Raw genomic sequence first — 27,816 nt, forward strand, 5'->3', positions numbered from 1 at the left:
TTGTCCCTGTAAACGCAGCTGCATGAACTCTCTCTCTTTTGCGCTCTCTCCTTGAAATGCAAACACACATGCACACTCTCGCATAAGCGTAGAAATCAATACATGGCTTAAGGCAAGGTGCGCAGAGGCTCCTCCTCTAAACCATATACTACAGTCTGAAATGTGGATAAGTCTGTGAAACATACACAATATATAGAAAAATACAAAAAGGTATTTCAGGGACAGGACTGACAGTGTATCCTCCGCCTAATTACGGCAACACAATGGATATATAATTACAAAACGCATATCTTCCGCCACAATCATGGCTGATTGGAATTTCATGCAAATATCTTGGGTTTTAAACAGACACAGTGATGTGATTGGTGAGCTCCAGAAGGTTTGGGCATGTTGCCTCAGCTCTTTAATGCAAATGACACTATTAGGAGTTTTTGGCCCTGGGATAAAACTAAAGACTGTTTTGATACATTTTAAAATGTTTGTTTGTCATATGGTCACAGTAATCTTACACAGCACATATGCTCTGCCAAAAGAGTGTTCATCACAGTACAACCAAAACTTATGTTGATTCTGTCTTTTGTTTGGCCTGACTGGCTGGGTGAGTTTCTCAGAAAGCACCCACACCTGGGAGTGGCTTATTAACACTAGCTTAAAGTGACCGGACAATGTCAAACAATGACAAACGCCTGCCAGCGGTTGCCCATTTATAGACGAATTCCCCCAACAATAGATTGGCTCGTTCTCCCAAAGTGGTTCCATTCATTTGCAATTGCAGGCAAGAGGCCTTCGTCCTGAAGTGGGCAATCAAGAGACACGTGCATCTGCAGAGTGGAGGTGCAAACACACACAGAAAGACACGCACACACACACGCACGCACACGGAAACATTAAACGCACGCCTGCATCCATAGTCCGTACACGTAAACGAGGCAAACGGGCATCCATGCACAGCAGTAGTTACACTGCTGCTGCAGCCAGAGTGGCCTAGAATAGCACACAGGCTACATTCCTCTGCCCTCCCTCCACTGCCTGGCTGAGGCGAACACACAGCAGACTGGTGGGTCACATGGACCAACAGTGATCTCAGTCATCCTGGAGATGAAGTGTGCATGCACATACCAGACTAACACTCTTGCTACACCACACACGCATAGGCCAAATAGATAAGTAGGTGCAGCCAAGTTGAGAACTAGAATTTCTACTCCAGTGTTATGGAGTTTTGACACTCACTGTCAGATATAAGCATGTATGCTGACTCCTACACACGTGCATAAAAAATAGAAACAAACAAAAAAACAATTATCTATCTATCTATCCATCTATCCATCTATCCATCTATTTATCTATCTATCTATCTATCTATCTATCTATCTATCTATCTATCTATCTATCTATCTAAATGAATAAAACTTAATGACAGCACTTGTATTTCACTAATTCAAACACAACAGCAGCGGACACTTATGAAGACAAACAAGATGTCCAAATATTCCTTCAAAAAGAAACAGTGGGGAGGAGGGTATTTAAATTGGCTACTGTGTCACAGCTCTCCAACAGCCCTTTTTTTTCTACGCCCATGCACAATTATATTAAGTAGGGCCAATAGGAACAAAGAAGAGGCAGGACCGAGGCTCCACCTCTCCCCGACTGCCTTCCTCTGAGCTTTTTAGATGTACATAATCCCTGAGTTGACCCAGAAAATAGGCAGTCGTTTCAAGATCTGATGCGGCAGTCTTTGTGCACACCGTCCCCGCTTGAGCATGAAGCGTAACCCTGTGGAATACATACTGTAATTCAAAGGAGCTTTGCCTTGCAGAGGATAACTGTTTTTAAAAGACGGAGCTGAAGCAAGTCGCGCAACTTTGTGAAAACGGAGCGGATACGGGTAAGTGATTTTTATCGGCTTTATTTTTTGGAGAAATTGGGGGGTTTTGGTGTGTGGTGGTCTCAGGGACTGCTACTGCTGCTGCCGCTCCATTGTTTGCATTCCCCTGTTTCAAACTCGAGATGAACAAAATGGATAATATCACTCCACAACGTCGCGGAGGAATTATTGAATACAAACATTTAAACACATCGAGACAATGTAAGCGGAGAAACGCGAAGCCTTTGTTGAATTTTCTGCCTTGTTAGAAATGTGGTGATTCAGCTGTTGGGGAGATGTTGCATGATGTCAGTGTTCTTTGTTGCAACCTTACGTGCGTAAAATGTAACAGATTTTTCTGCCTCAGCTGACATGCAACATAGATGGGATTTAAGCGATGTATTACGCGATGCACGTATTTTTCCCGTGTTTTTGTCGATCCCGTCCAGGACGAATTATCCGGCTGTAAAATGCACCCAAACAGTGTATGTTAACCTGTAATTTCAACCTGGGCGTTCATACCTTGGCACAAAGAGGGGAGGTTTTAGGAAGACTAAACACACCAGGAAGGCTTCCAGTGTTCGCCAATAGGCAAAACAATCTTGCAGATATTTTTTTCCCCGGAAGCGTTTTCGGTGGGTGAACTTGTGGTGGAATTGTCACGTTAGAAGGAAATAAAAAAAAAATAAATAAAAAAAAAAATGGAAATACATCTTTGTTTCATTTTCAACGAAGGTGAATGATGTGGTCACTGTAAAAGAATCAATAGACAGGATATGACATTGGTTTGGAGCACAGCAATGTACATCACACATGGCAACATTAACACTATTGTGTATCTTAAACCAGTTTGATACTGGTTCACATGGACAGCTAACTATGTGCATGCCATGCCAGCATTAACCCTGATCACCATACTCCGAAATGTTGTTACTGGTTCCAAACATCTTGTTTGCTCCTTGCATTGTCCTAACAGTGTCTCCTCTCTTCTCATAGACAGGAGGCATGGCAGACCATCTGATGATGCCCATGAATCACAGCTCAGCGGGCGCCAGTCTCCACGGTTACAGGATGGGCATGAATGGCGGCCTGCAGGCAGGTCACCAGCAGCATGCCAACCAGCAGGGCATGCGGGCGCTGCCCAATGGCCAGATGATGCACTACGGTGGTGCCCAGGCCAACATGGAGACTGCCATGAGGCAGCGACAGGGCATGGTGGGCGGACCCATGAATGGACAGCTGAATGGGGCCCAGATGGGTCACCACCAGATGACCTCTGGTAACATGATGTATAATGGCCAGCCCCAGCAGCAACAGCATCACCCTCAGCAGCAGCATCACATGCATCCACAGCAACACCAGCAACACCAGCAACAAGCCCAGCACCCACAGCAGCAGCAGCAGCAACAACAGTTCATGAATGGAGGGTTAACATCCCAACAGCTCATGGCCAGCATGCAGCTGCAGAAACTCAACACCCAGTACCATGGACACCCACTGGGGCCTATGGGTGGGAACCACATGGGGCCCACGGCCCAGTACCGCATGAACCCGGCCCAGCTGGCTAACATGCAGCACATGGCTGGGCCAGCCCTGGCCCTGAACGGCATGGATGCGGATATGATCGACGAGGAGGTCCTGACCTCGCTGGTCATGGAGCTGGGCTTGGATCGGGTCCAGGAGCTGCCAGAACTCTTCCTGGGCCAGAATGAGTTTGACTTCATCTCAGACTTTGTCAGCAAACAGCAACCCAGCACCGTTAGTTGCTGAGAGGACCTGATTTGCAAAGGGGCACAAACGGACACAGAAGAGTGAGAATTGTCCAGGATGGTTGAAGGGTGCTCATCTCTTCACTTTTTATTTTGTGAGCACCTCCCTTTACAACTAAACCAAGTTGCGGCACAGGGTGCACAGAAGAGAACTCTGGATATCCACAGTGAACGCACAGTGCTTGAGTCTCACACGTGCTAGTGGCCAGAGGGTGGCTGGCTTTAAGGCCTAGTTCTGCTTCTCCCATTTTCCTGGACATGAATGTAACAAAGAAATGCTGAAATTCTTAAAAGCCACTCTGAACAATGCTATGACACTGTGTAGCCTCGAAGCTTGGACTCCATGACAGTTTACCAGTAAAAAGGTGTATTTATTTATTCCTATCTGAGAAAACTGATATAAAGAACAACCACCTTCTCCATTTTGGGAACCAAGTGGCTTTAATAATTTTTTGTTCTGAGAGTAGGATGGGGGAGGAAATTAAATTCAAGTTCACTGCTCATGATTTTTTTCCCATTCTATTTGGCCTAGTATTAAAAATAAGCTCAGATGACAAGGTCATCTAAAAAGAGCCTGAATTTTCTATCACAAAAGTCAGACATGACAGAAGTACAATGGTAACTCATTTGAATGGGAGTCTCATCCAGATTTTAAAAATGGTTCACTTTTGTTAAAGTGCTGCCTTTTTAGATGTGATGTTCTCGAAAATCTCCTGCTTGTACTGTATGAAGCTGTATAACTCCAACGTGTCCACACTGTTGTGTTCTATTGGAGACGTAGAACCGCCTTAATCACGCAGATTCTTATTTATTGGTTGTTTATATTGTCCCCTTTTTGTGGTCAAGATTCGGGGGGGTTGGTCTTTGTGAAAGGGGTTTTGAGGATCAATAAAGATGGCCTGGATAGAAGTGTGGCCTGCTTTTCCATTCATTGCACAGCTCTTCCCCCGGGCAGTGGAGAGCTAGCTAAGTGCTTAGGTTAACCTGTGGCTGAAGGGAAACCTCAGTTTCTTTTAAGTCTGGGATGGAAATGTTTAAACAGATGCAATATTTATGCTTTTGAGAAGGATATCTCCTCTATGTCAAATCTCCTTGGGTTTCAGTAGCCAATCTTTTCCTTAATTCACCATTTTCATCGCCAAAAAAAAACCAGTGTCACTAACAGGGGTATGATTGACATATGGTGATAATTACATGTTTTTCTCACTGGTTAGAAAAAGAGCAGCTGTATTATATCAGAGTAGATCTGATATGACATGCCAGGTAGTGATATCCAAATGGGATTTACTGTTTAACATTTATTCTGTGGTGATTAGCTAAACAATTGCCATGCATTGACATTAAAGGCGGAGAAAATATTCCCACAAAGGTTGGTGGTTTTACAAAAGTGGCATTTAAATAACACTGGTTTCTCTCTAGCACCCCAAACATTTGTTTCTTTGCTGTGTGTAAAGAGTAATGTGAGTGTGTGTGTGTGTGTGTGTGTGGTTGGGGGAGGTGACCAAAGAATGCCTACCTTGATGGGGGTTTAACTGACTTAAAGCTTGTAAGCCTTGACTCAAAGACAGTGCTGCCTTTTCCCAGGTCAACCAGCGGACGGTCAGAAAAAACAGACTATTGGCTTTGAACAATAACTTTGAACAAATGACTTATGCAAATTCAAAACAACCCCTCTCCGCCTAACGCCACAGCCAGTTGGAAGAGTAAAACAATTTCCCTTGTATAATTGCGTTCATTATGAAATGAGGGTAAAGAGATTCTCCGCAGTGGCTGAGTTGGTTGGATTGTTATGTGCCTGCGGGCTATGAAAATGCTTGATTGAGGTCATGTTGGGAATGTCACCACCGCATTTAGCTTTTCACATTGTCAACAAAGGCATCTTTAGCAAGCATCATGAGTAACGAGGGGCAAATGAGAGCATGTTGTTTGAAACCAGGAATAGTGTTTGCTGATTTGCTCAATTTCTGAATCAACTCTGCTCTCAAAGCAGCTTTATATATTTCCTATTTGTCCAATTGTGTTAAAGGCCGATGAGTTGAGTTGAAACAAGGTATCATGGATGATCCAAACTGAAATATGTTGGCCTGAATACGGGCTTGTTTCAAGTAACAAAGACTTGCTTAAGGGTGTGTGTGTGGGGATCTTCTTGGCTTGATACTGTCAAGAGAATGGCTCATAAGTAGGCCAACAGCCTTGGCACGGTGCTTAGTAACGGTTGTGGGTCCCTTGCCCAGTACCAATCTGGTGAGATGGTCTTCTGGTGTGTGGCACATGGGGCAGGCTGGCACACTGTCAGAACTCTGTCTCCTCATATATCTCATAATTGTATGCTGCACTGTGAGCTCCTTGTTTAGCCCCAATTAAATGCAGAGGTTTTGTTTCTTGATTGTGACTCCATAGACGAATGGCTAACTCTGCCAAACGGCCCTGTTTGCTCTCCCAATCCCTTGTTATGACTGCCGCCTGCCTCACAGAGGCCAGTCTAGACGCAGGCTAAGCAGGGTGGGACACTCAGAGACGTTTACAGTTACTTCTGTTTTTCTTACTCTCTCGTTTTCAGCCCACCCACAGCAACTGCTCAACACAAGACTGCGTCTTCCTGTGGCAGCTTGCTGTTTTCTCTATATAAGTCAGAGACCAAAAGCCACATTGTGATAGAGAGGCAGACAGGCAGAGTGAAAGAGACAGAAGATAAGAAGGGGGGAAGAGAAAATGTAAGGATTTCTCCAGCTTACAATTAGAAATTAGTTTGAGGGATTTTTTTGTTCTCGTCGTCGGGGATTTCGTAGCTGGGTTTTCCCGCAACACTTTTATGATTCCATTGAAAACCTGTAATAAACATCATGCGAGGTATGCTAAATGCAATCCAGATTACATTCCTCTCCTCTGCCCCATATCTGTGAATGAAGTTTATAACTCTCTATGCATTGAGTACTGTCTAGTTTTCTCATCCCGGGCTCTGGTCCAGCTGTTGCCAAGCCTGAGCTCATGATAATCTCATTCACTAGCGCCAGTGACAGATAGGTGGTCATTTGCTGTTGTCACGCATGGCCAGGTCTTCACTTGCACACACTCACAGCATCAGCACACAACCTGATCAAACAGGCAGACAGGGATACCTCAATATCAGTGTGGAGCCAGGGGAAGATAAAGGATTTATGTCTCAACTCTGTTCATTGTGATCCTTACACCCACACCTACAGTGTGTTGGTAGACTATGGCGGATCCATCTTTGGTTCAATGAGGACACCCCAGTAGTGAAAGAGCAGCAAGAAAATATAACTGATGTTCTGGAGATTGTGTCATTTTGAAACGGTATTACTAAACTGAGTGTTACCATCTCATTGGAGAGCTAATTTTGACATAAAAAATAAAAAAAAAACACTTCAAGAATCCCCTCGGTGTCAATGACTGTAAAGCAAAGAGTGAAATTTGCAATGAAAGTGAGAATCAGACTCGAGTTTCCCAGATGAGAGGATGAGTTATCTGTTGACAGCAAGGGGCATGGCTCTATCTGGTGTGAATATTGTGTGAAGAGGGGGCAGGTTTGAACTTGTCTGCTTTAACAAGAGAGTTTAGAGGATTTTGGCGTGTTTCGTGTTAACTTTGTGTGTGTGGCTGTGTGTAAGAGTGTGTGCTGGCAGGGGGTAAATAAACAGCAGATCCCTCAGGGCAGGGTTCATTCAGTGGACATGTTGCTCAAGCCGAACTTCCTGATTTTCTAGTTGAACAGTCACCTTGTATCTCCACTTGACATGTATTCTTATTGGACACTGCTTTTCCCTCCCCTTGCTTAAAGTGCCCCCCACACACACACACACACACCCACCTCATAAAAAAAAAAAGAAGAAAAAAAAAAAAAAGGATAGCTAACGCATCACAGACATTTCAATGCAACAGGCCCCCAGTGGAAAACATCAGTTGTTGCACTGTTGGATTCTGCTCCTGGGCTCTTTAGTAAAAGCTCAGCGACTCAGCTTGTAAGCAACAAAACCCTTCCTCTTTCCCACATGGGGTGGGGGGTGGGGGGGGGCACTAATCACATCACACTTTCTTTCCTGGAGCCGCATAGTTTAGCTGTGTCTCAGTAATTGTTTTGTTTTCCACGTGAATCCTGCAGATGGGGCTTTTAAATGCAGCTATGTACCTTGTGCATGCAGAGGTAAGTGGCTGAGTCTGGCATGTCGGGGCAGGTGACACCGACGTTGCCTAGTGACTAGCAACTCCTCCTCTGACCCCCCTCCCCAAATCTGAGGGTTGAGCGGTTTGCCAGCTCTTTGAAGTAAAGGGGAGGGGGTGTAAATAATTTATTTTCCTGCACACAGCTGACACTTCTCCGTCGAGGCAGCTCAAACACATCGAGGTGTCCCAACAATGTCTAAAGGTGGTAAATATTTAAGGCCTGTGTGATTTACACAGTTCAACCAAACTGAGCAGAGATGCAGTTTTGCAATTGTGGCAGAATGTAAACCCTGCTGCTGTCAGCACATACCAAGTAGAGATTTTAGATAACATCCCTTGTTAAAGTGTTATTTAGCGTGTGTTTTATTTGATAGCCTTTTAACTACACGGATTACCAGTTTGAAGGGTTTTTTTAATCATGTAATTCAAACCAATTCAGCCATAGAAATAATTTTAAATTGCCTTTCAAACTACTTTATTGTTTGGCACGCTGATGTGTCAAAGCCTGTCAAGCACATTATAAAGAAATACTAACATTTAACAGGGAGTTGGCACAGTAACAGCAACACTTGTACAATGTGATACAATCTAAATAAGAGCTGTGAAAATAACATTACACTTTTAAATCTTAAAATGTTACATTTTTGTTGACACCTTGCCAGCAAGGTGTTAAATAACCGAGGTGCTCCTATTATTACACCCTACTGTATAATATAACCTAGAGTTGAATCTGACAGTCTCAACAAAGATTGAACATCATAAATTTCACTTCACTGGATTGTATGTGTTGTAGAGAAGTTTATTTTATTGTGCTCACCTCCTGTAGTTGCAATTTAATTTAACACAGTCTTATTTAATGTGAGCAGGAAAATCGTTCGGCTCAGCCCGGGAGAATTACAGGTTCATAGGTTAGAAAAGAGGGAAACAGTATTAGTGCAGGCTATGTTCTGTACACAGTGTCTTTGTGAGCAGGGCTTTAAGCCTGCGTGCTAATCTGGTGACAGTGGCAAGCACATGCTACCAAAGACAGAGTAACAGGCTATAGGCTGGGGGTGGAATTAATACAAGAGAGTAGTTCTTGTCAGGCTTTGCAAGTGTTATCCTGCAGGTGAAATCTACATGTACTGCAAAATCAGTGTCTTTATGCCAAGGAAAACCATATGCATTTTGACTGTATTTGCCAGCGAGTGATTTTTTTAATCCACATATTTGTGTCCATCTACGTGTGATTTCTGGCCTTTTTTTTTTTTGCATGCACTGATAAATAATACCCACGCTACCATGTGACCAATTTTCCTTGGAGGAAAATCCTGACATTAGCTGGCCCACACCATCTGTAGACAGGGCCAGGACAGGGTGAGTGTGTTGGGGTGAGAGACGTCAAGACACAGTTCTTGGTAGATATTATCAATCAATCAGAAGTCACAAGCGAAGCAGCCTCATTTACGGAAAGTGGTAAAATCAAATGTGATTTTAGAAACATCTGTAGGTAGACGCAGCTGTCAGTGTCGTGTTTTACAAACATAATTTCTGAGGAAAAAGGAAAAACTGATGCTTTGGGCAGAGTTCTTAGAGATGTCATGGTTCCTCTGGGATGTGATCCCATTTTCTTTTTTCCCTCATTATGTAGTAAAACAAACCCTGAGTTTGCATTGAAAAACAAAATAACAAGCCTGAAACAGTGACAGTTAGTCAGTCTGACAATATTCAGAATAACTGATGTTTCATCCTGTGCACTCTCTTTTTGAGGCATTTACATTTTATACACGGCCAGAGGAAACAATACATACAAGCCCAGGACTTTTTAACAATCTGGGAAACATGATCCAAAGATCAACCTGACAAAGAAATTCAAGTACAATTCATTCTCAACTGAGGCCTCAGGGCTTCGCAGGCACACCAGGACCCTCGCCCCTCACTGAAAGCACCTCAACTGACAGCCCAGAGGCATGCTGGGAATTCTGGGATCAGGTGGAGAGAAGGCGGTGGACTGAGCACCTTATTTTTCTAACTGTTTTTCTCTAGCTGTGCCAACACGTGTCTGCAGAGTGCAACATACCATGCTGGTTCTGCAGACTGGCATTTTTATATGCTATAACACCTGAGGCACAGACCGTGAAGTCGTTTTTCTCTCACAGTTTTGACTGATCTGCAAGCCACAAAACTTCCTTTCATACACACTGAAACTGTCTCATTGCTTTACATGGTATATGACTGTTGGGGCAAACACAGTGGATGACTCAGGATCTCTGCACAGCATTGTTAGTAAATATCGAGGGTAGGATTTCCCCAAAGTGCCTAACAGCATTCTACTGTATGTCATAACAATAACGACAATCTATACTGCTTGTATGTTTTGGATATTCAGCTTAATACTTAGAGACCTCTGCCTGTAGCCCTATCAGCGAAAAAGAATGGCACCTGATAAAAATCACACTGCAGTGTTAAAACTCACCTCACAACCTTCACAAACACAATATGTGGCACGAGGAGCTGTTATTTCTAAAAATAGCACTGGTTTCATGCACAACACTTTGGCTACTATTACACATCAACAAGCACAGGCTTCAGCCATGAGCTCTGAGCGTGTCACATGTGCCTGAGCATAACACACAAACACAGCACAGATTGTGTGTATGTGTCATATGCTTGTTCTCACACACACTCACACACACACACACACACACACGCACACACGCACACACGCACACACGCACACACGCACACACGCACACACACACACACACACACACACACACACACACACACACACACACACGTCAGTTAGAATTAGTGGGTTTGGTCACTGTTTTCAGCCCTACGTGTTATGTTTTCCTGTTTTCACTAGGAGGATGTGGTTAGAGTTTTCTGTCTTGGGCTGAGTTGCTTCAGCAGACACACAGAAGTCATGTTTCGCCCACAAGCCTAATAGCCCACTCATGTACTGACAGAAACAATGACAGCCATATTTACCAGAAACAACATGAACAATAGATGCAGATCATCTTGAAGAGAGAGTCTTTAAATAATGGAGAATAAATTAAATAACAAGACAACAACACAGGAGAAATACTGACAATGAAGCAACAAAATAACAACTGTGAGAAATCAGCATTACGTGGTATAAAAATATCACCAACATTATCATGCTGAGTCTACCAGATGGAGATATGGCCACCTATGGCAGTGCATGTCCGTGAGTCCCAAGGAGAAACAGCTAGGAGACATGTCTTCTTAAAGGTAAACAGGGCTGTGCTGCCCTCTGTTGGTCAACTTCTGTAAGTGGAAAAACCCACAGGAGATGACATTGTTCTTCAAAATAAAAATATTTAAAATATATGAATAAATAGCAAAGTAATTAATGTATAAACATGTACAATTTTAAATGGACTTCCTAATTTTAACTCAATAGTTAAAATATGTATATATGTATACATACACACACACACCTCTAAGAGCTTCAAAATGTCAGATTTGTCAAATCTTATATGTTGTATACAGTATAATTAGTCTATATAAAAAGGTCTGTCAAATTAAAGGGAGAAAATATTTCTAATTCAAAGAATAGGTTAACAAAACAATTTGTATAGCAACAGAGTATGAACACGACAGTGTAAACAGGATGTCATCACAAATTGTGGTTTAAAAAGGCGTGGCAGACGTAGCAGAGCAAAACTAAACCAACTGTTGAATTATTATATATTTATTGAACAATGTTAAGTATGATAGGGCTCTCCATGTAGGAACTCTAATAATATAGTATAAAAAATTAAAAAAGTACAAATAACAAAGACAAGACAAGGCATTGTAAACAACATCCAGAGTAAGACAAAAGAAACAGATTTCCTCATGGCAGTATTTTCAGAATAAAGTTTTTTTTCCTTTCATAAAACATGTTTTTTTTTCTCCCCATAATATTGTTGTAGTTGCAAAATTGCGCCTCAAACAGAGACATTAATCAGAAGCATTCCCAACTATTGGGATGAATGTAGTGATTTCTTTTCTTACTTTAGGGTTTTCTTTCTTTTAGCATATCCAACACAAACCGTTGAAAAAGGCAAAAATACCATATATTCATGAAGTACAAAATATGAAATGTACAGAATAAATGTAACATAATAAAAGCAGGCCAAAAAAAGCCTTTTACAGTTAAAATGGCCACATTTGACTCTTCAAGTTATACTGAAATGCAAAACAGATGTCAGACAAGTGGGTGATCCTACGTATCCCATGCTGCCTTAGGGCTGGATTGTGCTACACAAAATAGACATTCCTCATTGGATGAGGTCAGGACAGGGGTATGTAATACCAGATATGGTGGTCTGATGGAAGCTGCTACATGTAAATGGTCAGTATATGTCCAATATGCAGTGCATTATATACTGATCCCAGAACAGGGAGGTGGAGCTGGAGTTAAGTCCTTTGGAAGGCTGCTGCTGGTCGTCTGACCTCCTCAAGGCCGTTTGAGCTTGTCGATGTGGAAGGTGAGTTTGAGGGCGGGACCGAGCTTTAAGCCCATATATTTCATCATCATGTCACTGCGCAGCAACAGGAGTGCTTTGCCGTCAATCTCCTGTAGCAGAGGGAGGGAGGAGTGAAAGAAATTTTATGTTATTTGGCATGGTCCAAAAAGTTCAATTTTGCAAAAGCAGCAAAGGTACGAAACAAAAACCTATGTATAGTACAAGCTAAAAAGTGTATTTGAAGTTTCAGAGAAAAATGTTTAGGTTTATATTTTCTAAAGCAAAACACAGTTGTATGAAGCATCTTCATTGTTATGAGTGAATACATACATGTTTTCTGAAAAGGTCAGCATGTGGAGCCAGCACTGGGTCGATATCTCTGATATACTGCATAACATCCTCCACTGTCCACAGGTTGGGGTCCTGACCACTGGGCCTCGGGCTCTCCCGGAAACTGCCTGAGCCTGAGGAGGCACAAGTTCACACTCAGATTCATTCATCGTTTATGTCATCTGCTTAACTGTTATGTTACTTCAATTTATCACAAGGATTCACTAAATGACCAAGCTCTAACACTCTTGAGTTTGCAACACCAAAATATAATTCACAAAAAACACTACATATTAACCAAGTAACAACTGGTAGAGCTGTTCTAGCATGTGAGCTAATCTAATAAATCCGACTTCTATGCGTCCTGTGCTGATATGATGGAGTTGTAAATCCTGCTTTATCTGTTTTGTCAAAACAACTACAGCTCAAATTATATTTCTTTCATCATCACCACTGTGAGGGTTGGCGTTCCCTACATTTCCTCATCTGCCCACGTCTGAGAATGCCTCGGTGGAGGGCTATATTTATAACCACACGGACCGTACACCCTGACAAGCGTGAGCACATCTGTCTCTGCGGACACAAATTGTAAAACAGGACCATCCACTTGTTTATGGTCAATATCCCACTATTTACCCACTGTAAGTAATTCCAACAGTCTGTAAACATTATTCCTCTTGCAAATATATAAATTTCTAGCAAACAGCATATTGTGACAAAAATGCTAAAATCTATCATTATGAGTCTTAAAAACTGTATTGGTTAAAAGCCTACTTACTTACAGTTCATTCAGAGTGATTCTCCTGATTCTAAGGTGTTACGACGCATTCAGGCAGACAGCTGCCTTGCATGAACAAAATGCAGGTCCCTTATTCATTTGAATGCGGCCTTCCGGTGTCACAGCTCGGGTATCCATGCAGAAGGCTCCAGCAAAAAAATATGCAGCGTCACCATATGGCAAAGTGCTATGTTGGCCGATCAAATACGTGTAAGCGCACATTCCTGGTAGATTGATTTGTAAAGCTGTATTTCTGCTGTTTATCTCACGAAGATAAAATGAAAGCCGCCATGATTACTTATGATGATGATGACTTATGTCAGAGTACGATAAACCACTGTGCATTGTTATCAGAAGCAACATGGCCGCATTCTTTTACTTTTCTTTCTTTCTTTCTTTTTTTTAAATATAGGGCAGTTTTAGTTCAATCGCCCACTTATTATAATATCACTGCACTGAACTACTGTATCAGTGTCTCTTCCTACCTGTAAAGTTGTTGTGATGCAGCAGCTTGGAGGGAGACCTCAGTCCGGGCGGCAGTCCCGTAGAGTTTGGAGAGAGAGGGCTCTTCTTTAAGTGCTCTGATGCGGCAACACTGTTCTCCATGAAGGACTCGCCTGGGAACAATAAATCAACACACTGATACTTAAACAATCCCAAATACCAAGAGAGACCACCAGCCAAAAAATACTGAATGTTAAAAAAATATTTTACAGAGATGTCTGTAACCCTCAGAGAAAACTGCAGTGATTTGAGTGTGTTCTGGCCTTCTGTAAAAGTGGAAGGCCTTTTAAAAGGGGGACACTGCCCTTTAACATAAATCTCTTCAAATATTCCATTAACATAATTAAAATCTAAGGAAATTGAAAGATGATTAAATGATTAACCTCCTGCCCCAGAATTTAATACCCCTGCTCCTTAGCCAAGAGCCTCTTCTGTTTTACAAGCACCTTTTATATGATTATATAAGGCTTTACTGGACAACTCAGAGCAGTTGATTAACAGAATAAAAGGTCTCATATAAAACGTGGTGCAGCATTACAGTTGAGAGCCACTGATTATAATAAATAAATATTATAACACATCAGTGGAAGGGTTATCTAATCAGTGAAATCCTTTGGTTTGAGTCCGTTTCTAATTCTTATTTTACTCATAAACAAAAGAACAAAGAAAAATACCATCCAAAGGCATTTTACAAGTTAGAAATTTACGAGCCAGGAGCAGAACACCTCTCATATACAATGATCCTGCAAAGCACAAAGTGGGTATGGCCATATCTGTGGGAGTGCACAGCAGCTGGCATATTAACCTCTGGTATGTAGGAAAAATAAATTATTACTGTTAATAGTGGAATTAAAGCCGGAGTGAGCAAACTAGCTAGAAACAACATTCATCCAGACATGACAGTCCTCTGACTAACATTAATATCATTGTCCAAAGGCATTTGGCATGACTCACACGGTAGATTTAATAAAATGACTAAGATTACAAAAAATACCATCAGTGGAGTGCCGGGGGATTTTGGCCAGTTTCTGGGGAAGGGGACTGTTGTAGTTCTGAAGGAACCTCTTGGTGCCTCGGCCTGGGCCCGTCGTCAGGCTGTCACCAAAATTCCTCCTCTCTAAAAGCACCACATACGGAGGAGAACAAATCGAGTAGCGGACACACAGAACCTGTCAAATATGTAAATTCTTAAGCAATGGATTTGGTTTGTGTCGGCATCGTGTGTCAGCATTCGAAGCAACCAGCTTGCCAATGAACATCATATTTCATTCATTTTGTACTTCACTTCAAAAAGGTAGCTTATTGTCAGTATGACTGTATCCAACACAATTTCTTTTCATGTCTGATTTATCTTCCCAAGAAATCTAAACTCCAGCCATGAAATTCCCCACATTACAACAAGTTATTTTCCTTTTGTGCAGCTGTGTAAAACATAGTCTACAGATGCTCAGGGGAGGCACATGTTGCGCCTCTCCCTTGAGCATTTCAAGATTTGTTTCTTAGGAGGTCTAATGGCGACATCTCTACATGAATAAGGCAGACTTTCTTCATCTGTAGGGACTTTTTTAATCTCCTAAAATCAACTACATACAAAAAAAATAAAACACAATTAAAGCACCAATTCTAGCGTTGCCATAAAGGTTGGTTCATTATGTCATTAATCTAATAAATATGTAATGAGTCTGTTTTATGTCTGTTTTATGACATATCCCATTCTAATAATAAGGACAAGTTCAACACAGTTGTTGTAAATGATGATGAATTTGGTATTTGCATGCACCAAACATGGTATGAGAGCCTCCAGAATATTATCAAAGTGAAGTTGTGAACACACAGTCAGAGCAGTGTGCAGTGCTCACCTGTAGTGTATGTGTGACTGTTGTAGTGCAGGCCTCCTCTGGCTACAGGCTGGCTGCCAAACAGAGGATCGCAGTGAAGGTTGTGGCAAAGTTTTTCAAGGAAGCGGAGAACGTAGGTGACACTGCTGACTGTAGGCAGGGTCAGGGTGTGCTGCTGCTGCTCAAAGTAGGCTGCACGGGACAAACAAGGCAAATAACAGAAAATCATGTGCTGTTCAATGACATGTACAGTAAACAATGAATAAATCCACTCTCACTGATGTGAGAGTGGATTTATTCAAAGGTTTTCTGATCCTCACATTTTATGTATGCTATTAAAATTTTATTTACACTAAACAAGGCAAGATCTTCTTTTTGAGGGAAGTAAATAATAAATAAATGCACAACAGCACAACGTCCTGCTCTAATGGAGCATAATTAATAAAAGATGTGATATCACCACAACCATTAAAACGCTGTTTCTTGAGGACTTTCTGCAGAAGGACTGGAACACAGTATGTTATCCCTACCTGAGATGATTTCACCACCTTGGCCAGATTTGAGGCAAGAGAAGACGGTGCCCTGGTTGTGGGCAGAGTCCACACAAGCCTGGACACACTGCTGAAGCACTGAAGAGGCCCGGCCTGGCCCAAAGTGGTCCGGGAGCTGCTGGATACGCCGTTGGTCCAAATGGGGCCCCACCTTGCCGTACTTGTTTAGGTACACACACACTACAGGACAGGAAAACAAGCCGAAGATGTTTAATCCATCAAATCACCACTTTGCTGACTTTAAACCTTGTTTCCAAGTATTAAATATAGGAGCAGAAACTCTTTATCACTCACAATACTTTGCAGGTTTCTCTGCATCACAGAAAGCTTGGTACCTGACAGACAGGTATTGTATTTTTGCTCTGCTTACCCACTAGTGTCAAGTGAGACCAAGGTACTGTACATCTTTATGATCCGTATCTGTCAGACTATGTTGCTCAAAAAGCACAGAGGCAGTGACAGTGTGTGACAGCATGAGTCACAGTCTAAAACATGTACTGAACATCCCAGACAGGAAAACCCATCAATAATAATGGGCAGCATGTCTAGGTCTGTGGACGTCATATACCTGTGGGAGCCTGTAGTGCAGAGTTGGGGATGGTGGCATTGTCCAGAGGCACGGTGCTGGTGTCGGGCTCCGGGGTACTGCTGGTGGGAGACGTCGGGACTGGATTAGGTACCACGCGTGGTTTTCTCTGGATACAAACACACACATTTAGACATTTTACAGCTTTTACTGGTTCATTACCATCAAGACATTTGATATGAATAGTTCATAATACAGCATCAAATGTGACTCTTTATGTTGCACTTAGTTGTTATCTTCATATTCAAACTCAAAAAACAAAGTGCCATTGTGTTGTAACATCAGAAATCAAAACAAAGATCAAAAGGAAATTTCATAACTCTGCCAAGTATTTCCATTAATCTCTCCTCAGTACATTATTGGGGCCTGATGAGTGCAGCTACCTGCTTTGCCAGCACACAAACTAGATGCTGCCAACAACTGCTGTGTACAACCACTGTGTTTTTGCCCAGTTCATTTGAAATGGAAACCAGCTCAATCTGCCTTACTTGGAAAACACGGGATGGTATTCATTTATACATTTTCCCCGAAGACACAATAAACATGTGGAAAGATGGACTCTTTTTCAATTTGCGTACTACTTTGAAACATATTTTCTTGAGGTGTTGGCCAGTTTAACTGGTCAGAAAGGTAAGAACACACGAGAGTGGGATGTTGCAGAGTAGAGCTATACATAACAAGCTTATCAACAGATGTCACATATTAATACAATAGTTATTTATCGTTCATTTTTTAAAATCAACCAACTTGTCTAAGTAAAGAAGGTGAGCACTGGACAACACATGCTGTTGACTCCTGAGATGCTAATAGATGATGTATGAGGTTTGTAACAAGTATATCTGATAGGTTACCGCCAAATGCTACAATGTAATATTCAGCGGTCCAGTGATGCCTGTGTTTATATGTATGTCCGGGACAGCTACCTTGCTGCCAGGCTTGGGCCCTCTTTTCTTTGGGATCTTGATAGGTTCTGCCTGATTCTGGGCCTGCTGCAGAGCTATCCTCTGTGCCCAGTTGGCAGGCAGTCTTCCCCTGGTTCGCCCCGGGCCTGTCACTGGCCGTCCTGGGCCAGCCATAGCATCTTCCAGCCAGCCAGCTCTCTTTGCCCAGCCCAGCTGCAAACAAAGAGCAAAGGAGACACAGAGTCAAGAGGGGCAAACTCTTCATGCTGTGATACTTTTGAGATATTCGCCTCTGAGATTTCTGCCATCCCAATATAATGGACGTGAATGGTATTTTGTCTGTGGTACTCGCAGCATGAAAAAGTCAAACCAACATGTCTTTCCAGAAACGATGTCCCAGTTACTCTCGATAATCCTCAAGCCTTACTGTGAATAGAAACTGTCACCATAGAGCCAAATATTTTTCCCTGCACCGTAATTGGGAAGAGGCAGACATCTGACAAATATCTCAAAACCTGGGAAAATAAAACCCAAACTATCTCAACGGCTATTCATCATCAGATGTAAATGGGAATATATGCTTTTTGTCATTTGGGTGAACTGACGCTGAAATTGAAGGGATCCGTCTGTCCCTGATGGAGTCTCTAAAAACCTTCATGCCTACCTTACTGCCAGGCTTGGGCCCTCGTTTTTTGGGGATCTTGATGGGCCCCAGGTCTTTGCCTGGCTGAATGCTCTGTGGTCCCAACGCTGAGGCCTTCTGACCCCAGGGCCCTGTGACCTTGGTTTTCCTGCGGCCTGGCTTCCGTCCTCTCTGACCTGGTGGTCTGCCCACCGTTGGGGTGGGGTGCATGGCTGGGCTCTCCACACTCCCGTCTGTCAGCGCCCCAAGGCTCTTGGGTAACACTACTGCATGGACAAAGATGGACAGATACACAAGAAATATGGGAGTTGAGTAAAAAGCTATGGCATAACAGCGAAAAAGAACAAATGAAGAATTATAGCTCCAGGTTTCCCATTTAATCAAAGGGGGTAAAATGAAATGTAATCACTTTTGCACAGTCAGAGTAGTTATTTTCTCATTAATTGCATAAGTGAGAAGGAATGAGGGTGAGAGGTTACACCAAGACGTGCACACTCCAATTCACTTCCTCTGCTCATTCTGTGAATGTTAACCTTTCAGTGAACTGAAAGCTGGATTTTTTTCTGCATATAAAGAAGGTCACAGAAATCAGACTCTTGGGAAATTCACTGCAATAAGATTTTTCTACATGGATTAATGGAGGGACAAAAAAAAATACATGCAGCAATGATAATGACACACTGTCTTGCAGTATGGCATCAATAAACTGCTAATGCTAATCCCACTACCTTCTCTTTGTAAGCACCACAGATAAAATTCCTTTCACTTACAATCACAAGTCTCAAAACCTGAGCAAATGAACCCAAACTATCTGCATGGTAAAAGTAAATGGGAGAATGTATATCATTATGCTGGGTACAATACATCACTGTAGTCTTGCTTTATGAAATGAGACAAACAGGCTTACTGTAACAAACATAACATGATGAAGATGAAGCAGAGGAAAAACAAGGACAGAAAGATATTGGACAAGAGGTGAAGGATAAGAAGAAGGGACATAGATAATCAAAGACGGTTTTCCTTTGACCTACCCTCAAGACCCTTGTGGCTAGAATAAAAAAGGAGAAATGTGTGAACACCTTAAAAGCCTGAGGAATAAACCCTCATAAAGAAGGAACCTGCTGACAGCTGTGAGCCAGTCTTAGAATGTATCTCTCAAACTCCCACACATGAACACAAACCCTTCCTGTCTTGATGGGAAGCATTTCAGAAATCACATGTGGCACAGTGGGACAAAGCACATGCTATAACATTAAGAGAAGGCCTAAATTAAATACATAAAAACAAACAACTAAGATACGTACTTTATGAGCTATCGCAGCTGGCAAAACCTCAAGAATGTATGCATGCAAAAACAACCACACAGCAAAAAGAAACACAGTATAGCCAGGATTGCTGGCTATACATGCACCTGCAAGCCTGCACAAACAAACACACACACACACACACACACACACACACACACACACACACACGCGCGCTAACATATACAAACTAAAATGCACTGGTATTCATCCTGGATCAACCCACGACAGATTTACGAGAGGAGCAGCCACATTCGTTAACACAGGTCTTGGCCCGTGGGGTTGTATTTATTAAACACACTTTTACACAGGCACACCAATCAATGCAAAGCTCAGTCTGCCGGCTACTGCTACTTTTCATAGGGGAGCCCCTGTGAAGCTACGAAAAAAAAAAAAAACAAGACATCTGATTGATCTTCCATAGATTGGACAATTCGTAGATAATATGTTTAAAAGGTTTACAGAGCTCGAGGTTAGATGTTCATTGATCAAATGGCAGTGCTTGTAAATACAGCCAAACAAGCGCGTAACAAGCCAACCCTTGTTTTTTCCCTCTCCTCTGAGTGCACTGAGTTCATTGAGTTCACAAAGCCACCACTGCCAACCTCATATTACAGCAAGATATCTTCCCAAGTGCTTTTAATCTATCACTCGGACTGCATTTCTGTAATTTCATTCATCTTTACTCACCTCTCTGGCTCAAAGGAAAGTCAAAAGTGTGTAGTTGTCTGTGCAGCTGTCCTTAGATTCACCCTCTCCTCCTGCCCTGTCCTCCTCTCCCACTCTCCCTCTGCGTTGCTCCTCCTTTCTGTCTTTTTCCTCCCTTCTCTTCTCTCCTCCCACCATCTGTTGACAATGTAAACACTCTACCTTTCACAGCATATGTCTGTCTTTTCTCTTCGTTTCTGTCCTCTCTCTTAACTCAATTCTCTCCGGAGTGTCTAATCAGACCCTGTTAGCCAGGGTGCCAACGAGAGGCCTGTGGAGGGGGCACCAAGGCTCGTTTCAACCACGTCATGCCCCGACTTTGCCAACTGGGTGAGTGCCAGGCCTTCATAAAACACTAGCAGGCTACAAAGACATGTCCTGCCTCCCCATTTCCCTCCTTCCTTTTCCACTCCTTCACAAACTGTGGATGAGTACAGCTGACCTCATGGCTGATAACCCTTGTATCCACTCCTTTTATGTTTCTTGTATAACAGTTTGCTTCCTCTAGTTCTCAGCTCTGGTTCTGGCTCTTGGTCCTCATGTTGAAAAAGTTAGTAAGGCAACAACTTCTGAAATGCTCCAGTTTTAAGAGACAACTGACTGACAACAAGAAAACCGCCTTATTTGCTAAATGGAAAAAAACAAAGAAGCTTTGTGGTACTGTTCACTGTCAGATTATGTCACACATGCAAGCAAAACCACAGACATTTTACGAGTTTTACAAGTGGATCCAATGTTACTTAACACTGGAAGTCAATTCTGCAAACACATTCAAAAGAACATGATCTTTGGAGAGAGATTCCTATTAGGAATTAAAAATAGCAAACTCATTCTGATGACTTAATCAACTGTTCAACATGATGCCTTCAGGCAGATGATGCATCCACATCACTTCACACTGTTAGCCACGGTGCACCAACCTAACCCACAAATACCATAAAAAGTAACAGTAAAAACTGCAGTATAATATGTTGATGAAATTTGCCTCATTATTTTGGAGAACCGGTTGCTTTTCTGCAACAAGTCTTGGATTTAGAAGCAATAGCTAATACTACCACTCACTGTCGTTCAAAAACATGCTCTTTTACTTGGTGTACAGGCAGAAAATATAATAATATATCAACTTGTCTTGCACTGAATTCGAAAATTGAAAAATATTGAAAATAGAGTGGGTGGAGAAATTAAAAGTATCATCTTTGCAGTCTAATGTAATACAGCACACAGGTCAGGGATAAACAGTACATTTATCAAGGTTATAAAGTTTAACTTTTGCTAAGACTTAAGGGCCATCCACAGCAAGAACGATAACTATAAAGATAACTATAAATATATTGTTTTAAAAATCATTCTAACTCAAGTGGATGCCGGAGTTCACAGCACAACTACAACGACAATGATATCGTTAGAATCACTTTCAGAGTGAAACGACTGAAACACTGACAGCCAATCATAATACATCCAAATTTACAGGGTGTCGCCTTCAACATCTCATGTTCATAAAATATAATAATTAACTAATGTATGAACCGTAGCACTCAGGAATATGAAGGTGTATTTGTTCCCCACAGGAGGGTGAATTACTAAAATGGTCTTTGAACATCAATCACCAATAAAACGTATTGAACCAAACATCGTCTCCCTGTCTCTCCTCACCTCCTTAGTGCTGAAAGACACACAGCTTCTCGTCTGTACATCACAGCAGTGGCTACTTCTCAGTTGTTTTCTTATTCTTATCATTCATATTCTTATTAATTAGAATTATGATAAATAAAAGTGAAATTAAATGCTTTATCAATGTTTTATCTGCCCTTTTTTGGCTACCTTCTAAGCTTACGGATGGTACAGGAAACACTTTTAGGTGAGATCAGGAACAGCTGTATATACTGGCTGTTGTTTTTTTTTTTTTTTTTTAAATGCCATTTTTAATGCTGTGACCACAAGAAAATGTACCTCCATTGTATTGCAGAAGAGGCAGGATCCTCAAAGAGCCGTAGCACAATACCAGCAACTACTCAAACAGAACAAGCTTGTAGGATGTGGTGTCCGACCACACAAGGAACCGAAAGTGTTTATAGCTGTTCTGACCCACCACAATCCAAGATGCCAGACAAAAAGCCAGGCGTTTCTTACCTTCACTCAGCTGACTGTGTGAGTGAAGGTGGAAAGTTACACAAATGGTCACACATTGCTCCCAATTGTGACATCAGAAAAATACATGTGTGTGTGTGTGTGTGTGTGTGTGTATGCTCCTTCTGGCAGTTTAAAGGTAAGTGAGATGATATATTTTTTTTGTAATTTCGATTAACAGATTCTATTTGTCAAAAAAAATGACAAAAATGTCACACCCTTTTTCATAAAATCTCCCACCCACTGTTAAGGTTCATACCTTTGGTGCCAGGTGGCTGAAGGTTGTCTCCGGTGAGGGCACACCAGCCAACAGGGAAGATGTCACGTGAGTCGTAGCGGCAGTAGTAGTCAAAGGCTCCCCGCCAGCCATCAAAGGTGACCAGCACCTCGACCCCACGCAGTGCACCCACTGTGGCTGGACAGATAAAGTGGGGATTTTTCCGGTCCACCGCCTCCAGCTTCATGCCCACCTGGAAGGAGTTCTGCTCTGGGGCGGGAGGCTCCTGCTGGGGAACATGGAGAGAAAGAAAGGGGTCAGGTATGCAAGTTGGCATGTGTGAATATCTGTTCATTCATTTGTACCAGGGATGTACAGAGAAATCAACCAAATTCTGGTGAAATTTCGCAACGGGTGATTTTCTTAATCTACCAGACATTATGGGAGTTCCTCTAGCAAATCAATTAACAATGATTACTGAATAAATATGTTTGTTTTCTTCATGAAACAGGACAGCGGCTGGTTTTTCAGAGTGTGTTGAGCTTGTGAGCCTCGTACAGGTACCTTGTGAAAAATACGTGAGGGTGCCATCTCAGCTCCATTTAGTGTTTTCAGAAGGAACATGGGCCAGGAGGACGCATTGAGACGGAAACCTGAAGAAGACGATGACAACTGTTGTTATATGTTAACCAGCTTTAGAGTCACGGCTTGTGTAATGAACATGGTGAAGCTGACATGGACAAACTGGAAAAACTATTAAAACTGCAATGATTCATCAATGACTCAATTGGCTGAAAATTAAGCCACAACTAGTTAATCTACGACTGATTAATTGTTTCAGTCATTTTTCAGGAAGAGAATTTTAATTTGTTGCTTTTCAATTTTTTTTTATGACTGTGACATGAACATGAATTTGAATTTGATGATGTCATCCTGGTGTCTGTTAAATTGTGTTGTGCATTTTTTTCCACTACTTTTTGACATTTCATAGCTTAAACAGTTAATCAAAAAGACAACTAGCAGATTAATCAATAATGGAAATTATGGCTCGTTTGCGGCCGTAAAAATGATCAACATCACAGTCTAAATCTATAGAGTGCTCTTGTGTCTTTTCACATGGATATTCAAAACAGAAATGTCCTGGGTAGGTGGCTTTATGAGCTGTGTCAGTTATTTATAGTTAATTATAGACATACCATGAAACATTGACAATCTGTGCTGTCAGTCACTGACATCTAGTGGACAAAATAGTAAAACCAAACAAATGAACAGGAGAAAAGATACTCCTGAAATCAATCATTTAGTTTTCATGACTTCATGTGTGTGTGTCCATACCGAGTGGTGGCTGCAGCATGCCTCCATTCTTCTCACAGTTGCCAATAGGCTGGATCTCTGAGGAGTCCACCAAGCGCCAGAAGTCGTTCTTGTTGTCAGACCCGTCCAAACGCAGCCGCAGCCGTGAGCCTGTCAGGCCCACCACCGTGGCGATGCACGTGGACGTGGTGTTTCGTGGGTCCTGGGCCTCTAGCTTCATCCCTGCCTTGAACTCATTCACTGGAGGCGTGAGGCTCTAGATGGTGATGACAGACAATTGTTAAAGTGGAGAATAGCAGCAAAATAACAGAGGTGGGGGAAGAAATGTGCTCACCTGTCTGAAGCATGAGGCAGGTGCAGCAGCAGCGCCGGTCTCTTTCAGGTATTTCTCCCAACTGAAGTGCCCTACAACAGAACAGAATAAGAACAGTTAGAAAATGTTCATATTAAATCACATTACGTAAGTGTTCTATAAATATTTAGTTGAATTATATATATCAACTTTATTGCAGTGTTTTTTGAGCCCAGACAGAAGGCAACAAAAAGAGACATGGGACTTAAAATCTATTATCAACATTTGTAGCCAACTTTGTCTTGATGATTAATGAAACAACGCTGAGGCAATGGTTGGGCAAAGTTTCCTGTTGGTGTTGCCCAGTTACTTCATATATCATTGGCTGCGACATATTATTTACCTTGGTACTGTGAGGGCACCCGGGAGGGCCGTCCACTCCGGGCGTGCTTGATCCTTCTGGCATCTTTCCACTCTATAGCTGGAGGAGCCAAGAAAGACAGAATAAGCTCTCAACTAGGAGTGATTTTCTCATCAGTCAATACCTTGCAATACCTGCCCAACCCCATTGTAGGGGATTATAGGACTATTACAAGCTAATGTATGAATCTGCCCACACAGAAAAAACAAGGGGACTGGTTGGAACGAAGTCAAACTAAAATGTGTCATACTTCTAACTTGGCCTGCAAGCTACTAGGTATACTTGTTTGTTACAAATATTTGGGGGGCAATACCATTATCATACTAAGAGTGGCACAAGAAATTCTTACCTTTCTGTGGTACAGGTTTCCTCATGCTCCAACAATACTGACCAAGCTCACGATGCAACAGTGGCCTCCACTCTAAACACAAGGAAACATACACGCATGAACCATGCACTAATGTAAGCAATTTGGTGGTTCTTGTTTTTTGTGTCTCCTTCATCACTTTATTTTAAATTTCAGTCATGATCAAAACACACACAGTATGTCACCTTGAAGTTTGGAGAAATCACACAGCATCTAAATTATTTGCATCTGATGCAATAGTACCGCCATAAAAAACATGGTCATATAAATTAAATTAGCACATTTAAAGGACAAGGTCAATGCAGGGCGATGATGAACAGCCCAACAGTCTTCTAGGGGTCACCCCAAAGTTGTCATGCTTAATTCTGAGGGAATTATTTCTCTTAGGTTTGAATACTTAACTCAGGATAAACATCATATAGTTAAAATAAAGAGCTGGAACAAACTGATAAAAGAATAAATATATAAAATACTGTCAGACATTGTGAGTTTCTCCAACTTTAAACCTATTTAAGGGCATAACAGGGGGAAAAAAATCATGTCAAGGGGCTAATAGCTTTTATTAACTCAAATAACTGATCGTAACAATAAAAACTCTGGAGTACTCAGACCCCAAAGTTAAGATACCACATGTAAATTATACTACTTTGTTTTAAGGGAAACCAGAGAGCTGTCCTTGTTATCTTTTGCAGCTCACTGGATTTCTGACCTCATGGCAGGCAGGGGGTCGTCACAGGAGGCAGACAGGGGCAAGTTCAACAAAGAGGCCAAAGATCATACCAGCCATGCACTACATATGGATTCCATTTACTTTTTCACGCTTTAAAGATTCATTGTATGATCAAAATATTTGCTGTACTGACAATGTATGGAGACAATATTTGGTAGAAACAAAGAGGACACAATATTAAAAACATTCAGCAGCATCTAAAACTACAGCTTCCAAAATCTAAATAAAAATGAATAAACACCTCTCTGAAAATGATTGTGATATTTAGCTCAAATTGCAATTATTGCTATTACACACAACTTTAATTTAACACTTCCATGCAATTATCTCATGGTCAATTAATTACACATATTCCTGATTGATTACAGAAAACCAAGTGATGCCCATTATGTTAAAATGACTGTGGGGAATGTTAACACACTTTCTGATTATCAATTTGTGAACAAGGGTTTATAGAAGGGCGACATGTTTTGAGGCTGAGTGACCCCTGTAACCCAGACCGTGGGCTCACCAGCACTACCAACCAGACACAACATACAGGTCAACGGGTCAAAGTGACATAAACAACTGCTTCAAGTGGCTGTTTATCCAGTCGCACGGTGGTCCCGCTCCAATGCAGTCCATAAAACACAAACTTCATATTATTTGCGATACAGCAATGGGAAGCATTGACAGAAACTATACACAAGCTTTTTAAATATTCACCAACTTTTGTGTGAGGAACTACGTGACTTAGTACTGACACAGTAAACAGCGACACTTGTTAACCATCTACCAAATATTTGAATGTGCCGATAAAACATCCAAGCTTTATTTGAGAGCTGTTATAAATTGACTAACGTAGACAAACGAGTAAAAGCAATGACAGAGAGGCACCACAATGTAACTTACTGAGGGTGCTGTTCATATAAACATGCCTACCTTAAAACTTCATAACCGTTTAGCAGCGTCTCTCCCCTCCGGATGATTTTCTTTTCAATAGAAGTGCGCCTTTTTCCTCCGCCAAGGGGGATGGCGTCCAAATTAAAGCGACCCGCTCCCTGTTTTTCCGTCTGGGAAAGTGACAGGACGACAAGCATTAGAGAGCTCAGCAGGTACACCTTCCTCCTGTTGCTAACCCAATGAGTGTTCAAAACTCGACCCCGAGCTACTACCACATGTCTGACATCTATATGAGACGCTATGTTTCCTTTTGTAGCCAAAACCTCGCGTCTTACATTGCCCGAATTTGTTGAGCTCCATTCAAAACACAAAGCCAACACATGGGGACCCCCCCCCCTCTCCCGTGCTACATTTGCATGAGCGCTATATGCTCATTTACGTGACAGCAGCGCTAATTATGTTATTTAGGATTGAGACTAAATTAATGCTAACGCCAAATGTGTAAAACATCAATAATATTACAAAATGAAAGTCAGACGTGCATGCAGCCAGTGCAGCCGCGCAGACAACACATCCAGCATGCTATGCTACGCACGGCTACACAGAGACATGCCCACTGCCCAGGATGCTAGCTTAGCATGCTAGGTGGCTCGCTAGCTCGTTGACCTGATTATAAATATTAGCATTAGCAAAACGGGAGCATACCAGCACACTCAGGTTGGCCTGTGCTAACCTGGGCTCAACGCTGAAGCCGAGCCTAAAAGGAGACGTTGCTCGGTGTATCCGAGGATGTTTACCTTGCTTTGTAACGTGTGTGTTTGTTTCTGATGTGGATTTAGCGCTTGTCCGCCATTTTTTCTACACGATGAGGAGGGGGTGTTTTGCCAACATTTTTTGTTGGCCAGTCAGTCAGGCAGGCAGGCGAGCGAGCCGGGGGATGGAGACAGGGGGAATCAACGACTCCTGGCGGCCAAATCACGGTATTTCAAACAATATGAAAAGCAAAATCTAGATTCATTTTCCAGTTTTACCCCAGGGTAAATA

The 27,816-nt window shown here is 42.1% G+C and overlaps 2 protein-coding genes across 5 annotated transcripts; one reads left to right on the forward strand and one right to left on the reverse strand.

The window, feature by feature from the left end:
* The first annotated feature begins 1,700 nt into the window (after positions 1-1,700).
* LOC111235812 (cbp/p300-interacting transactivator 3-like) lies at positions 1,701-4,542 on the forward strand. The gene is made up of 2 exons (XM_022764371.1): positions 1,701-1,885; positions 2,861-4,542. Exon 2 carries the CDS (start codon positions 2,870-2,872, stop codon positions 3,632-3,634), a length of 765 nt encoding a protein of 254 aa, XP_022620092.1. The 5' UTR covers positions 1,701-1,885; positions 2,861-2,869; the 3' UTR covers positions 3,635-4,542.
* Positions 4,543-11,282: 6,740 nt separating this feature from the next.
* scmh1 (Scm polycomb group protein homolog 1) lies at positions 11,283-27,722 on the reverse strand. 4 transcript variants are annotated; one of them, XM_022764256.1, is made up of 17 exons: positions 27,570-27,722; positions 26,812-26,942; positions 25,143-25,214; positions 24,776-24,853; positions 24,415-24,485; positions 24,102-24,336; positions 23,331-23,419; positions 22,809-23,052; positions 18,432-18,676; positions 17,789-17,980; positions 16,848-16,974; positions 16,259-16,459; positions 15,750-15,920; positions 14,885-15,007; positions 13,872-14,003; positions 12,609-12,742; positions 11,283-12,388 (listed from the first exon to the last, which is right to left on the reverse strand). In XM_022764256.1, the coding sequence occupies exons 3-17, from the start codon at positions 25,165-25,167 to the stop codon at positions 12,269-12,271; spliced, it is 2,187 nt and encodes a 728-aa protein (XP_022619977.1). In that variant the 5' UTR covers positions 25,168-25,214; positions 26,812-26,942; positions 27,570-27,722; the 3' UTR covers positions 11,283-12,268. The 4 variants fall into 4 exon arrangements, with proteins under 4 accessions (XP_022619977.1, XP_022619978.1, XP_022619976.1 ...); XM_022764257.1 differs by having other exon boundaries at positions 18,432-18,673; positions 22,809-23,055; XM_022764255.1 differs by having other exon boundaries at positions 22,809-23,055.
* Between the last annotated feature and the right edge of the window lie 94 nt (positions 27,723-27,816).

This window comes from Seriola dumerili, unplaced genomic scaffold (genome assembly GCF_002260705.1).
Source record: "Seriola dumerili isolate Sdu_G_001 unplaced genomic scaffold, Sdu_1.0 BDQW01000533.1, whole genome shotgun sequence".
NCBI classification, from domain to species: domain Eukaryota; kingdom Metazoa; phylum Chordata; class Actinopteri; order Carangiformes; family Carangidae; genus Seriola; species Seriola dumerili.

Bases quoted from the DNA above. Each gene is read 5' to 3' on its own strand.
- LOC111235812 (XM_022764371.1), top strand. From the start codon at position 2,870: ATGGCAGACCATCTGATGATGCCCATGAATCACAGCTCAGCGGGCGCC.
- scmh1 (XM_022764255.1), bottom strand. From the start codon at position 25,167: ATGAGGAAACCTGTACCACAGAAAG. The intron at 16,975-17,788 runs GTAGCTGTCCCG...GTTTGTATCCAG, and splicing joins GGCCCAAGCCTGGCAGCAAG to AGAAAACCACGCGTGGTACC. The intron at 14,004-14,884 runs GTATTTTTTGTA...TATTGTTCCCAG, and splicing joins CCCCCGGCACTCCACTGATG to GCGAGTCCTTCATGGAGAAC.